Here is a 16,108-nt window from a genome sequence, read left to right as displayed (position 1 = left end):
TCTTTCTTTCTTTCTTTCTTTCTTTCTTTCTTTCTTTCTTTCTTTCTTTCTTTCTTTCTTTCTTTCTTTAAACAAACTAAAACTGTTCTTCAAATCATCTGCTTGTCATTGGCTCTTGCGTGTCAGTTTCCCTCAGGTTATATTTTCTTAAACCAACCTTTAAAATTGTCACCTCTGTTAAGGTTGAACTTTGCCAAAAAAAGAAAAAAAATTAAAAACAGGTTACTTTGTAATTTTTGGGGAAAAAAAAAGCACATACATTAAAAACTAGGTAATGTTTTGTATATACAGTTATTTTGGATATATTATTGTAAGTTGTACAAATGTATTTTGAAGAATATTTAAGAAAAGCACTTTTGTTATTCCATCAATAAATGCTCTATTTTACTCTTGTGTGGTTTAGGAAATAATCACATTTAAAGTAACTACTTAAAAACATTCTAAAACAATGGAATTTTAAAAGCCTTGCTTTTTAGCATTAAAAAAATACACAACTTAATATTTGTTAAACTAATGTAATTTTGTGTTACATAGCCTGCATTGTCTTTTTAACTATATGTTCTTAGTTTTTGTTGGCAATGCCAATATACTCCACTCTTGCCCGGAGAATGGTAATACCTTTGTCTGTGGCAGATAGACAGATGGGCAATTTTTAGAACAATTTTAAAAGTAGATGAGTTGGCATTATTAGTTTCTTAACACCTTTCAATCCTTCTTACAGGATTTAGATGGCATTCAAGTCTAGCCATTAGTTAGGATGTGGTAGCTTTAGGGTATATCATATTTGGAGATGCCTAGTATGCCGTAATTTGGTCTCATGCCGTGCTTACTTGAGTTTATAATATGATGATTCAGAGGGGATCTCTTAGTCTGCTCTCTGACTCTCATACTTATTTAGAAGCTAACTGGAGAGGAAACAGACTTAAGACGACTCTACTCCATTTTCTTTCCCTGTTATTTGCACAGGATGCACAGGATATCTGGCACTTCCATTCTTACAGGGCTGCACATCTTTACTAAGGATGTGACCCTGTGTCCTGCCTGACTCATGCACATAGTCATAGATCACTGTTGTGCCTTTTAGTGTTTGGAGGGAACCAGTAGAAAAGGTTAGAATTTTTAGATTTGGAATAACCAAGGTTAAAAAAAAACTTTCAAATTATTTTTTTAATTGAATTATTTTTAGATTAATAATATTTGAAAATCACATACCCTTAAAAGAAATTGTAAATATTTATGAAGAAAAGCATACATAGAGAAAACATTCTTGAGGTCTGCTATTTTAGTCAAGGGGATTTGAAACTCTCCCAATACTGAAGACAAACCCTGTAAAGAAAGAAGAAACATTTAATGTGACTTGTGGTATTTTCATAAAACAATTCATTAAACATTCCTTACCTCTTCAAAATTCCTGGAAATAAATGAAGATATAATTTAGAGATGGAATTATTAAAATAATTGCCTGTAATCACACTGCTAATTCAGCAGAAACTATACAAAATTCAGATTAACTTTGTGGTTATGAATTATGTGTATTAAGATTCATTAAGAGTGAGATCAGTGGGAACACTGAAGTCATTTAGATAGGAATTATATTAAGCACATGGCTGGGTTGTCCTTGGAAGGGTCCTCATGTCATAGGCATGGTTGAATAATGCTCAGATCCGCTGCCTTTACTACAGTTTCCAAAATGAACCCCCAAGGAGTGTAAAATAACAGGATCTTTTGTGTCTGCCTTCTCCTTCTCCCCGCTCCTTCTGTTTCTCTGTCTGGCATAATACTCTTTACATCTTTAATATTAGATATTAAAACTTAGTCTGAAAATTTGCAGCCTATCAAAAACTAAAGCTTAAGATTCCATCCATCTTAGGCTTTTGCCTTTCAAAAAAGTGTTAGGCAAGTTAGTTAAATGAGTAAAGTTTCTACAAAATCCTTGTTAGCACAGACAAGGGAGCATATACTTGGGGATGGGTATTTTATTCTTTGAGATCATGGAATGATGCTGTGCAGGACAAGTACTCTCCAAAAGGTTAATGTTAGAGTTTTTAGATAATTTTTTTAATGTTTCCCTATGTGTCCCATTTGTTAATTGATTCATTATATCAGTATAAGACTGGTAAGCTTTTAACAGTGAAGGCCAAGACTTTTTTTAAAGGTTATTTTTATTTTAAGTGTTTTGCCTACATGTATGTAAGTGCAGTACATGTGTGCCTCGTGCTTGTAGAAGCCAGAAGAGAAGAGGGTGTGAGATCCTCTGGAACTAGAGATACAGACTCTTAGGAGTTGCCATGTAGGTGCTGGGAACCAAGCCTGGATCTTTTACAAGTAAAGCAAATGTTCTTAACCATGGCTGTCTTCTAGCCCCAGCTGAAACTTAAAAATCCCTTCAGTAATATGATCAGAAAATTATCCACTTTGCCTTGGGTAATGTGAACAACCACTGTCCAGAAAAGAAAAACCTCGAGGACAGGGACAAAGATCTGTGGTGAGTTAGGGAACTGATTTTTGATTAGACATGTATTTTCATTCTGATACTAGAGTGGTAAAAATTCTATTATTGAAAGTGTGGTGTGTCTTTCTAGTCTAACAGCTTTACATGGTTTTTATACAGTTGAATTCAAGAATCTGTTATTTGTTTTCTAACTGTCCCCTTTACTGGACATGAGCTTTTAGCTTTGAGAGTTTAATTTAAAACTTGCTTTTTGTGTTACAATTTTTTTTTTTACAGACTCTCTGCTGTCTACTCTTAGTGATCAGTGCTGTTTTTGTCTAGTCACAGTCACTGTGGGGTTGGGATAATCATGGTGAAATACTAAGTGGACATTGTTATGAACTCCCAGTCCTCAAATAATCCCCAACTAGATCAGTTTCCAGAGAATCCTTTTGTCACATCCTTTTGTCACAAAATGTTCTTTTGATTTCTAGCACAAATATGACTATACAAATGATTCTCAGATAAAATGATGTTGACAGTATTTTTCTTTTAACAATCTGTGTTAAACTATGCTAATTTTCATTCTAACTTTCAATATTCTTTCCACAAATAAAAGTGATACCTGATGTTTAGTTAAAGTAGGTCCACCTTGGCTTGATTTTTTAAAATCTTTTTCCATACTATTGTTTGAACACTACTAAGAATTGCCAACAACTCTTTACTGAGAATCTCTTCCTTTTGAGGCCAGTAATTGTTACAGGGAGACTAAGGAAAGAAAAGAATTCACGGACTATTTTCAATATTGCTGAATTCGTAGAGACATCTGTTTCTTCTATTGTGCTAGCTAGGCTAACCTGTGTCGGCCATCTTTGCATTGAGATTGCTCTGTAGTATAGAAAAGTACTACAAGTACTAATTATTGACTTTTGAGAAAGATCACTAAAATACGAGTCTGGGTCTCTGATCATCTTGGCCTGAAGAAACCATCTTTTCTAAAATAATAGGACAGCAGCAAGAAAAGCAAGATTTGATTGAAGTGTTTTTCATGACTTTTTAAATCTCTCTAGAAGCAGAAGTCTACTGAACTAAAAAGAATCAGCATTAGCTACAAATAAACAGAATATAGAAATAAAAGACATGGAGGAAGTTTCCTTTGTACTATGGAGTAATTCCCCTTTATTTGAGATTATAAAGGATAGGTAAACTGAAATTGCTAGAGAGCTGGACATAAATGTCTGAATCCATTTTTTTTTAAATCAGTACCTGTGCTGTGTTCTCTCAGAAGAAAAATGAAGGGCCGATCTGCTTTAAAAGCAGGAGTCCGAGACCTCCTCAGCAGCAGCACAGCTGTGAGAAAGAACAGGCCCTGTCAGCATTGAAAAGTACTATGCAGATGTGGATAACCTAGGTGCAGACCTTGATTTGTCTTTTAGCATCTTAATGACATTTTACTGTGTAGTATTATGGGAGTGCAAATGGGGAAATTAAAGAGGAAAGATACTACTTAATCATTCCTGTGTCTTTTTTTTTTTTTTAAATAGTATTCCATGACATAGCTCCCTTCTTGAAGGTGGGATACTGTCCTGATTCCATTTCTTGTTGATTGGGCAGTGATACTTTGTTAAACATTAGTATCATTGATTTTCATAAGATTTTGTTTTCTCTCATTTCTTTCTTTAAAAATGCTGTATCACACCGGGGCTTGGGCTTAAGTGATATGGTTTATAACTAAAGAGTCACCGAGCAGATACAACAAGGGTACATCTCGGTGAGCAGCTCCATGGGGCTAAGCTCTTTTACCTGTGGCTGCAGATGACTTGGTGCCCTCCTCTGAAAGCTCCATCTTGGCCTTGTGGGTTACTTCAGAAACATAAAAGCCATCTTGGCCTAATTCACAAGTGACAGAAACAGAAAGTGATTTGTTTACATTTTCTGTACACATAGTGTATGTTTGAAGACTCGAGTAAAACTTACAGAGCATTCAGTGCTATAAGTATACAGGGAGTAATTGTACAGAAAATTACCAAGTTTTATTTTTCTACAACTCAAAGGCTTTGTTCACTAAGTTTAGTAAGACCTCCCCCAAATTAAGATACTGAATATTGCATAATTTTAAATATTAATATTAAAATCTTTAGTCTATATTTCTAAAACTTAGGTGAGGCATTAGGTTCCCAAGGGTTATACAAAGTATAACCCAGGAATAATTTCAATGAGCTTTTGAGATAATTCCCCGACTGTCTTGGGTTGCAGTGTGTAGGAGACACTGATAAGTCATGGGTTAGTATTCTGAGGATAATCCAATGTTAAAGTGCCTGCTGTTCATGACTACATTCTGTGGAGCTGGTTGTGCTGGTTGGCTAGTTAGCGCACCTTAAGGGCTGGAACCTGAAGAGAAATGTGAGATCATAGCTAGATGTGTATGCTGACAGTTTCAAAGACAAGTTTAGCAAATAGGATTGAGAACTTAGAAAGCTTGACAGATTTCTGTCATTGAACAGTTCTCCACAGATGAAATGGCATGTGTTGCAATAAAAGGTGAACATCAGCGAGTAGAACTAAGATTTGAAACTGCTCAGCCCATCTGTTTCAGAGGGATTGCTAAATCATCTGGTATCACACACACCCCATCTGAACTGAGAATATCCTTGTTTGACTCAGAGCCCATTTCTACCCAGCCCTCCATTTAAGAAACTTCCCTCTAGTCAGCTGTAGCACACCATCAGAGAGACCTGCATATTAGCAGCCATTTTGATGTGCTTTAGGGAGCTTTGCTTGTTATATTGGACTGCCTAGTCATGCACATGCAAGGAGATGGCCCCTGACAGTCATGTAAGACTAGAATTCAGCCTAGGATACTGAAACAATGGGATATCAGGAAACCGTTGTCCCACTTTTCGCTGGCAGTAGAGGATGGACAAGAGCCAGGAAGAACTCAGTCGACATTCACTTGGTACTAGTGGAGAATTAGATTAGTTTAACAGTGGTCTTTCTCTGCTTGTCTTTGAGGAAAGAAACAAAATTCTCTATTAATGATTAGCTCCTTCTAGTCCATTGAGCAAAGAGTGCAAAAATTAAAATGGATTTTTTTTTAAAGAGTGTGTTTGCCAGTCGAGTTTTACTGTCTGTGACTTCATTACCTTTACACTGTCTGAACATTTCCATATGATTAAATGAGTACAGCTTTACTCTGAAACCCCTGGTCAACTAACATACAGGAAATCCTGTATCTGGATCATTGTAAGAAGTGAGATAGACTGATACAAATGCATCTTCAGTAGGCTACGTTGGGCTGTTTCAGTGTCTTTGTAAGTAAGGCATGTGAATTGCTTAAGTATCCTTCCCATCCTTCTAAGATGGTCCAGTAATTGTCTATGTCTGCATAACTCTTAGACTACTCATAGCCAGTATGCCACCAACTGTCACATCTCTGAAAGCTTTGTCTTTGGTAAGACTTGACATTTTTGTAGACTAGCCTGTGTTCTTCCTTTATCTTGTACTCTGGCTAGTTGGCCTATTTTTGTTATGTGGCTATTGAAATATTATGCCACTAAGGAAATAACCAGGAAAAGGTGAGGCTCTTCCTGCCCTTTGCTTTTCTGAATTGTTGGCATTGTAAAAGGTTATACAACCTGTCTCCCCCAAATTTGCCATCAGTATCCTTTATAGATACTGTTCTGTAGACAGGCTCTTTAATTAGTTAAATGTGGGAGGTGCAGGTTAGTGGATTTTATGTTGTGTCTAGGAAACTTTGTTGGAGCTGCTGATTTGCTAATGTTTGCTGTGAGTAGCTCCAGCAGGACTGCAGTACATAGCTCTCAACCCTGAAGCCACTCCTACCTCCTTTTAATCTCAGTTTACTAACTGAACTTTCTGGAAGGCACATCATAGTCAATTATAAACATATTTGCCTATATTACATGTTTGTGTCAGCATATATGGAATTCTAATGCCTTTTTACCAGCATACTATCCATTCCTTTTCCCTGGCACCTCCTATGGGGATTACCTTTCCCCTCCTAGACTGTTAGCTATAGCAAGTAGAAATTATGGCATATTCACTTTACTACTATGCCCAACTTTCAGAATAATGCTTGGTGCATACATGTGTCAAAGAAATGGCTGATGTGTACATCCAAAAGGATTAAGCACATGAAGTTCTTTAAGCAAGGATTTAATTCCCACCTCATTGGTTGGTAGATGCTATCATTCTTTTAAATACTATTGGCCACACATTTGTAACTCATTATCTGCATTTGGACCTCAGCTCCTCATGAGGACAGATTGGAAATCAGTCTTTTTTTGTCTCTTTAATAATGATGATTTCCTTTGGGAAGAACTAGTTGTTTATCTTCATCTTTTCACTTAGCTAAAAAATGAAAAGTGGTGTGTAATATATTATTGCAGCTAGCCCAGGATATAAAAAGTATTAACTCACAAACTAGCTGTAGTTGGTTGCTTTCTCCACCCTTCCCCTACTTCTTACATCTTTCTGTGCAGTGTTGACTTATTGTGGCTCAAGTTAGTTCATGCACTCTAGAAAGTTGGTTTATTCAGGCCATATAGCATATAGCTTGCACTATGGGCAGGTATTGAAGCTGACTACCACTTATAAAAGCAAAAACTAAGATAGTTTCTATATGAAAGCAAAGACTAGGATAGTTTTCAAAAAGTGTTGGTTTTATTCACAACACCTTAACTGGAGGCATAAGTTTATGTCAAAGCTTGCTGGTGGTCCTTAAGGAAGGGGATTGTCCAGAACAGGTGCCTACCTGTTCTCTTCAGTGTGATAGAGATTGGAACAATTCACTAACTTTGTATTCTGTAGGAATAAGAGTGTCAAGAGGGAGGGAGAGCTACATGTGGGCCCAGTTGAGCTTTGAAATACTGACTTCTTAAATAAAATGATGCCAAGAAGGAGCAGACATGCTTTGTAGCTGGGGCAGGAGAATTGTGATTCTGGCTTTGGAACTGAATTGGAAGAAAGGTTTTGTTAGGTTTTCTCAATAGTGTAAAACTTGGTAACCCCTTGTTCATTGAAGAGAGAGTGGCTTTGTTTATAGATCATTTCTCTAATTAAAAAAAAAAAAACCCCAAACACTTCTGCAGATGGGATGGTGAGATGGTTCAGTAGGTAATGTAGCTTGCCTCACGAATCTGATGACCTTAGTTCAATCCTTGGAATCCACCTAAAAGTAGAAGGAGGAACTGACTTCCCAAGAGTTTCTTTCACCGCCACATGTGTGCTGTGTTCATGCGCCCCCCACTCCAGCATGCACATACAAGTAAGTTTTTAAACAAATATGCTGTGTCATACAGTTGGTAAGTTGAGTGATGGCTCTCCACTTTAGGAATGATGACTCTATTCAATGATTCTGTCTTTAGAGTAGGCAGAAGTCTACTTGGGTACAGGCATTTGTGGTCTTGCCACTGGAAAGAATTAGTTGTCAAGCCATCTATAGAAATATTAATTTTAGTTATCACCCATCCCATGATGTCCGTCTCAGTGACTTAGTTTTACTACTGTAGCAAAAAACAGCCTTAGATTATTTTTAATAAATGTAAGTAGCTGTTTATTTAATAAAAGGTGACAGGTCATTATTTGTTGACTTCTATAGGAGCAAAACAGTAGAAGAAGATCATTAAGTTGCATCAATAATCATGAATGTAAGCTCCACATTAGCACATGACTGGATTATTAAGGGGTGCTGATGTGAGCCTATGATTATGTTGGTTTGAACAAACATAAGTAAATGAATTGCATTATATGTGAACCATGTAGATGATATTCCTAAGACTTGATATGTTGGGGTGATAGCTCAGTTGGTATGAGCACTCAAGTTTGGTTAAACCTTAAACCTATGTAAAAAATCAAGGTACAAGGTGCATGCTTATAGAGCACTTGAGGTGTAGGGTAAGGGAGAAAGTCAGGGAAGTTCCATAGCTTAATGCCCTAGGTAGTGTAACCCAATGCCAGTGAGAGATTCTCTCAAAAACAGTAGATAACTCACATTATTTGCCATAAGTATTTTTGCTTATAGTTGATTCTACAAGATACAGATGAAGACCACTACTGTTTAATGACACAAGATTGACATTTGAGTGTGTTTTTCTCAGATTCTGTGAGTGGGGGTTGGAGGGGTGAGGTAGGGAATTACAAAGGAGGAACCGTAAAGCATTAAATACAATGGCATGACCAAGAATAGCTTCAAAGTTGATTTTTTCCCTCCTTCTGTAACTGGTTACTGAATCCAGCACCCTAATATTTTTAATTTGCATGACTAAAAGAGTAATAGAATTGCCATTAGCCACAGCTAATTAGCTGAACTCTGAAGCCTTGAGAACACTTCCCGTTATTGAAAGTAGAATGGGGTAACTTGGCTGTCCCCTGCTCCTTCTCTGCTTCTCATCATTTTGCTGTTTGTTCTACTGTTCCTTTCCTGCAGTGTAAAAGCATGCCTGTCAATAAGGAAAATTTCCAACTAAGCCACCAGTTTTGCCTTGTGTTTAATCGTATTCCAAGTATTGTGGACACTGCCAAAACTTGACTATTGTCTTACCTATCTCTGTACATTTAGACAATAAGTAAAGAAGTGGTAGATAGGTTTTTGGTGGTAGAGGGTGATGTTGGAGATGGAACCCAGGACTTTCTGCATACTTGGCAAGCACTCTACTATGAAGTCCCACAGCCCCAAGATAGCAAATTGTTAGTACTCTGATTAGATACTCCCTGTTATGCTTTATTTAATAAGTAACTTGGGGTGGTTCTGTTTGCTCACAAGCACAAGCCAGGACTTAAAGATCAAACTCCTGTTATTTTCTGTGATTAAGAGGGAAGATTCTGACCAAGGTTTTAGTACCATATGTTCTAGTGGTCTGATGTTTAAAATGGTAACTTTCAAGTTCATCAGTCTCAAGACCAGTGAGAATGTCTGCTGCAGTGTTCTGTCCTTACAGATAATCTGCAGAGTAGAAACAATTGAAGGGCTCCTAACTTGGCAGAAGTTGAGCCAGTGGTTCCCTCAAGGAATCCCCAAAGTAGATGTTAGCATTCCTTTTCCTTTTGGTGTGCGATGAAAGCTCAGATTACAGGCCAACATGGCTCCTATTATTGATCAGCAGTAGCATGTTTATTATGGAAAATAATGGAGCATGGATGCCAGGAACAAGAGCATCTTAGGGCAATGTCATGAAAGCATGGGGAATCTGAGGAATGGGCAAAGGAAAGGTGTGTGTTTAGTCCATTACAAAAGGCAGGAGGCAACCAGGAAAGAAAAGGATAGAAATGGGATGGCCATGATGCTGGCATGACAGCAGAGGGCATAATGAAAGTTCTGGTGCTGCCTACAGTCTCCATGAGAGTCTGATCATGGCAGAGGGAGGGCTCTTTATTGCATCCTACAGCCACTTGACTCACTGTGAAGTCATTCCAAAAATCGTGCTTAATATCCTCAAGGAGCACCCCGCACCCACCAGTTCTAATCAAAATATGACTTAGCAGCTCTACATTCTTACACAAAGCTAACCCCTTTGTTCTTTTTTGCAGTGTTTTCTGTCAAAAACTCTATGAAACAGTAAAGATCCCGTAATCAGAGTATGGCAAAACTCCCAAACATAATATCCCGCAAAGATGGGAAGAATTGAAAGATTATTACCTGAAATTCCTTTCAAGTTAGCTTTGAGTGGGTCAAAAAGATCAGTGATACCCCACGATCTTAAAATGCTTTTTAAGTCAAACTGATTTTGGATCCTAAACCTGCAAAACAGCAGCAAATGATCAGTTGCCATTTAAAATTCACACTATTCTCACACATACCACGTGAAGTATAAGGTTCTAACCGAAGATCAATGCACACTGAGTCTCCTCCCCATTGTCCTTTTCAATGTTCCTTCCCTTGAATCATACCTGGGATGAATCTGACTCCCCCAACCCCTGGACTTTCCTCTGCTTTGTCCATACTACTCATTTGGGTCAGCCCTATTTCCCTGATCGCCTTTAAATAACTCCATTCCTCAGCTGTTACCTTCCTACTCAGCTGTTTTCTGACTTTTTCAAAATGGTACTAGAGATAGGATCCAGGACCTCCTACATGCTAAAGAAATATTCCATGACTTGAGTTTCAGCCCCATGACTCCTGGTTCTTAAAGCCCAATTTGTGTAGTTGTACTCAAGATGCACAGAAAACTTTGCTTCCTGTTAATATTCTTTATGACACCATAATTGGCCTAGAAGCTACCTCAGCTCATTTTTATTAATATTAATAAATATAAATTAAAATAAATGAATAGTGCTGACACTGTGTTAGACACTATGATGAGAGTGTCATAGAAGTTACTTCATTTTTATATAATAGCTATTATTATCTCTTACACAGTAGTTGGAAAATTTAAAGCATAAAGTAAGAAACCTGCCCAAGATGACCTAATGAGAATGTGGTGCACCTCAATTCAAGTCTGGGCTCTGGGAATGTGGAGCCAGCCCAGACAGCATCACTCTCACTTGGCTCCTCCCATTTGGGTAGAATCTCACACATAGTGGATGTGAATAAATATCTATAGTACCTTGTATAGCACCTTGTGTAGCTTTCTCTACTGTGTAACACATTTTCATGTTTGCCGTGTGCAGTATGTGCCTTTGATATGCAGCAGAGAAGAAACTCAGCCTTCGTTTGCCCACTAAACAACTGAGAGCAGAAAGAATCAGCACACCAACACGTACCCAGGACAAAGCACTTTACATTTGTCATCCAAGAAGCAAACCTTCAAAGAGGATGCTACTGCTATTTGTCTTTGAAAATTAAAAAAAGAAAGAAATAGAATTTAATTGTCTTTTGTATAAACCATACATAACTTTAGAAAAAAGGTACGTTGACATTTTTCAAAATATTTGGCTCACTTATGAGATTGTCTTAAGTACAGAAAACATCCTTTTCAAAAAACATAAATACTAAATGTAATTATTAGTGCTATGGGCTTGGCTTTTTAATTCGATTCCTCTCACCAGGAACTCGGTGGCAAGCTACTTTACCCTATTTCCTTATTGTCTGTCTTTGAGAAATAAGCATGACAGCAGTAAGATTTAAATAAGGTTGGGATAAAGGAAAATTCTTGTAGCCTGTGCACTTAGCATTGTGTTTTGACTGTGGTTTCTCAGTAATATTAAGAAAGTTAAAAATCTGTTTGAAGCTGATGATGTGATGGGTGATAAAGCTAAATAATATCCTGTTTTAGTGCAGTAAAAGCAACAGGTGAGGTGTGATTTCATGTCCCTGCATGGCTATGGAAGCAGAACTAGAAGGAATGAGACAGCACAGTAACTCAAGGAAACAACCAGAAAGCTGCCTGCCCTTTACAGAAACTATCAAGGGCATCACTAAGTCCATATGAATTCTCAACTACATAGTAGGGATTGACTCAAAATGAGTTAGGTTCAAACTGAATCCAGCATCATATAAATCTTGCTATGGCCAAGAAGAACTTATCGTAAGAATGCAAGATATGTTCAAGATATGGTAATAAGATGACATATTTGCTAACAAAGTAAGGGATTAAGATCATGTGGTCATCTCAAAAGATGTAGAGAAGGCATTGACAAAATCTAGCATCTTTTCATGATTAAGAAAACAACAGGACTTGGAGGTATGAACAATGATAGAGCACTTCTCTAGCTTGCTTGAACCTCACTCCTGAAAACAACAAAAACCAACAAAACAAACAAAAAGCCCAATGGCATCAAATATTCAGCCAACTTGGGACATGAGTAACTCTTTCCATATGATGAAGAAAGCCTACAACCCCACACCTTCAAGTTTTCCATCTAAGATCAGGAACAAGACAAGGATGGCCACTCTCATCACTTCTGTTTGGCCTTGTGCAGGAGGGTAGGAAAGACAAAGACAGATAAAAGCATCCATATTAGAAAGGAAGTGATGGCTAGAGATATAGCTCAGTGGTACAGTACTTGCCTACCATGCAAGGACTCCTGAATTTAATCCCCAGCGCCATGGAAAAGTTGTGAAATAAATTATGGTTTTAAAAAAAGGAAAGAAGTGACTATCTGTATTGACAGATGACTTGGTCTTGTGTGTAGAAAATATTGATGAACACTAAAATCCCTATTAGAGCTCATTTGAGATATGCTATCATATAAAAAGCAATGACATAGGATGTGAAGGTAAAATTCAGAAAATAATTTCATTTCTAAGTCACCAGAAATAAGCCAAATACTTAGAAATAAATTCAGCTTTAAGTATCACAGGAACACTTAGAAGCACAAAACACTGTCAAAGAAACAGTGAGCTGAATGGAAGACACCCAAAGCTCAAAGCACTCCCCGGCTGACGTACACATGCAAGACATGCCTGTGTCTAACGACAACCTGCTTGTTTTGGAGCAAAACTGGTAAGCTGGTCTTATAGTTCCTAAGTAAGACACTCTTTAGGAAGAAGAGAATGAAGTTGGACTCACTACCTGATTTCTAGACTGACTAGAGTTCTAAGAGTCAGAAGGATACAATACTACAGGAATACTAGAATCTATGCTTATGAAATCAAACAGAATTAGAAATAAACCCATATGTTTAGCAATTAATTTTGAGAGTGATACCAAGAAAATATGATGGAGGAAAAATGATCCTTTCAGTAAATGTTATAGGATGCTGGGCTGATCCCCACATACAAACACATGAAGACTTGGCCTCTGCTTACACCAAATGCAGTTGACTCTCAAATAACATGGGCTTCATCTGCATAGGTCCACTTAACATAGATTTTTCTTTTCCTTTTTCGAAAGTTTGCAACAATTTGAAAACCTCACAGAAACAGCCTATGAAGTTTTTCTAGCCTATGCACCTAAGGAAAATAACACTAAAGGTAGACACATAAAACTTATGGTCTAATGGTCTAATTTGTCATTTACTACCAGAAGATATGTACAAACCTGTTAGAACAAGTTAAGCTTAGCATATACTTAGAAACTGCCACATGCAGCACCTTTCACTCTTGAAAATGCGAGCAGATGCAAAGCTGCTGTGCTGAATCATAACTGCATACACCAGTGTGTTACACCGGTGTGGTCACGCTACAGCCGCTTCTGTTAAACATCTGCAGTACCCTACTATGCTGTGTTGATCATCTCTGTGAAAGTGACATGGCCTCCTGTGGGCCTAAATTATTTTTAGCTATACATAATATATATCATACACAAAATAATTATTTATTATAATTATTGCTATTGGGATCAGAGCAGTCAAGAGCAGGCTATTAGTAGTTTGTGAGAGTAAAAGTTACATGTAAGTTTCCTACAGTAAGGGAGGTTAGTGTCCCCTGGCACTCAAGTTGTCAAGGTTACAGTAATTAATTCACAGTGAATCAAAAACCCAAAGAGTGAACCCTACAAAACTGGTGAAAAGTAGGCATAGATCTTTGAGAGAAAGTTTAAGTAGGCAATCACGTAACAGTCTTCTCTAGATTGGCTGCATAAACAAGACCAGAACAAGGATGATATCAATGGACCTCTTAACATGGAGGGGGAAGTTTTCACTGGGCCACACCCCTAGATAAAGAACTACAGGCATGCTGGGGGGGGGGGGAGGGGGCGGGATGGCAGGTGCCTTTAATCCCAGCTCAGGAATCAGAGGCAGTTCAAGGCCAGCCTGGTCTACAGAGTTAGTTCCAGGGCAGCCAGGACTACACAGAGAAACCCTTTCTGGAAAAACAAAACAAAAGATGAACTACAAGCAGTTATTGTCTGCTATATGTAACAATAGTAACAATTTGAGGGGAAGCATAGGAGAGGGTCGGGAGAGGGTTGCTGGAAGGAGGGGATATTATTCTATATCATTTTAAAACATTTTAAAGGCATGCTTAAATAAAATATATTTTATTTAAAGTGTATCCACACAGTAGAATTTTATATTCTATATAAAATATTTTATACTTTATATATTATATAAAGTATTTTATATTCTATTTAAAGTATAGAATATATTTTATATAAATACTTTATAGTTATTATTTATATAAATACTTTATATTTAAATACTTTATGTAGAATATACTTTATATACAATACTTTATATAAAGTATATCCACATAGTAGAATATTATTCAGCCATTAAAAAGAGATGAAATATTAAAACTTTGTGTTCAGTGGGGAAAGGAAGCCCAAATAAAAAGGCTAATATTGTGTTCGTTGATTTGCATGAAAAATCCCGAAGAGATAATCCATAGAGAGTAAAATAGTGGTTGTCTAGCACTGAGTAGTGATGACCAATGAATGCGTGGTTTTTTGTTTTTGGTGTTTTTGGTGTTTGGTTTTTGATTTTTCAAGTCAGAGTTTCTCAGTGTAACAAGCCCTGGCTGTCCTGGACTCAATTTGTAGACCAGGCTGATCTCAAACTCACAGAGATCCACCTGCCACTGCCTCCTGAGTGCTGGAGTTAAAGGCATACATCACCATGGCTGGCTGGTATAAACATCTTTTAGAATTTGGAGTTGGGGGTATAGTTGATAACATGCTTGTCTGGCATGCATGGAGCCATGAGTTTGATTCCCAGCACTATGTAAATCAAAGGCTCTGGTGCACACCTATGAGCCCAGCATTCAGGATCCACAGGCAGGATTAGAGGTTCAAGGTCATCCTTGGCTACGTGAAACACTTTCTTGGAAAATCAAAATTTTTATTTATGGCTGCAAAATTTTGTAAATATGTGCTATCTATCTATCTATCTATCTATCTATCTATCTATCTATCTCACAGAAATCTGTCTGCCCCTGCCTTCCAAATGTTGATATTAAAAACGTACCACCTCTCCAGTGCAATGTACACTTTAAAAGTAACTTTTATATGGTCTATATCATTCATATATGTATATATACTTTTCAGGATTTTTTTAATAGTCAAATACAGAGGTCTGGTTCATTTCAGCTCCTTTACTGCCAAACCACAGGGTAGGACTGCTTCAGGTTCTTTGCCTTCTCCTTGTCTGTGATGACCAGGTTATAAAGGTATCTGCTGGAGCTAACCTTGAACTTCACATTATCCTTGTCTTCTTAATCTTGACAGATTTGGCATCCTTCCACTGGCCTGTTAGCAGAAAACCCTCAATTTCCTCAGTTTTCCAAGGCATGGTGATGGGTACTCAGCTTGGATGACAGCACCCAAAACACTCAAAGAGGAGAACCGAAGAAAGGGAAAAAGCTATATCCCATATTTTAAAAAGAAAGTGAGGAAATATCCTTGGTAAACTGTTGCACTTTATGATAACCAGCAGCTTCTTCAAGGAAGAGCAAGACTCACTTTGGATGTGTGAGTTACATAGTTGGAATATTACTTGAATGTTTCTGCAAAGGTTCTTGTGCTGGAAACTCAGCTCCCTGGGTAAGTGGTATTGAGTTGGTCGAGCCTTTGGGAAGTTGGGCCTAATAGAAGGTGTCCACTCTGGACAGCCCTTGGGAGGTATAGACATAGTTCTGCCGTTGGTTCTCACGAGAGTGGGTCTCTATGCAAAAGAGAAAGGCAGACTCTAAATCTCTGTCACATCCCTTCTTGCCCTGTGACTGCTTCTGCCACTGTGATGCCATCATCTGTGTTCTGATACAGAGCAGAGAGCCTTTCAGAACTGTGAGCTAAATTATACATAGAGAGAACCAACGGCAGAACTATGTCTATACCT

At 37.7% G+C, this 16,108-nt stretch overlaps 2 protein-coding genes and 1 pseudogene across 2 annotated transcripts in view; 1 reads left to right on the top strand and 2 right to left on the bottom strand.

Annotated features, from left to right (window-relative positions):
* Ints6 (integrator complex subunit 6) overlaps positions 1-11,159 on the top strand; it is a 77,920-nt gene extending 66,761 nt beyond the window's left edge. Inside the window, exon 19 of the mRNA XM_028758734.1 lies at positions 11,060-11,159. The gene's annotated coding sequence lies outside the window, so the exon portion shown is untranslated. The remainder of the gene's footprint in view (positions 1-11,059) is intronic.
* The window catches only part of Serpine3 (serpin family E member 3), a 28,250-nt gene continuing 13,295 nt past the window's right edge, over positions 1,154-16,108 (bottom strand). Inside the window, exons 6-9 of the mRNA XM_028758736.1 lie at positions 10,089-10,189; positions 4,235-4,321; positions 3,698-3,781; positions 1,154-1,326 (exon numbers count right to left, since the gene is read on the bottom strand). Of these exons, the coding sequence (XP_028614569.1) occupies positions 1,283-1,326; positions 3,698-3,781; positions 4,235-4,321; positions 10,089-10,189 (316 nt within the window). The 3' untranslated portion in view covers positions 1,154-1,282. The remainder of the gene's footprint in view (positions 1,327-3,697; positions 3,782-4,234; positions 4,322-10,088; positions 10,190-16,108) is intronic.
* On the bottom strand, positions 15,352-15,562 carry LOC114613441 (annotated as a pseudogene).

This window comes from Grammomys surdaster, unplaced genomic scaffold (assembly GCF_004785775.1).
Source record: "Grammomys surdaster isolate TR1022 unplaced genomic scaffold, NIH_TR_1.0 126219, whole genome shotgun sequence".
In the NCBI taxonomy this organism is placed as follows: domain Eukaryota; kingdom Metazoa; phylum Chordata; class Mammalia; order Rodentia; family Muridae; genus Grammomys; species Grammomys surdaster.
The sequence above is the reverse complement of the archived record's forward strand: the minus strand, read 5'-3'. Positions and strand labels throughout refer to the sequence as shown.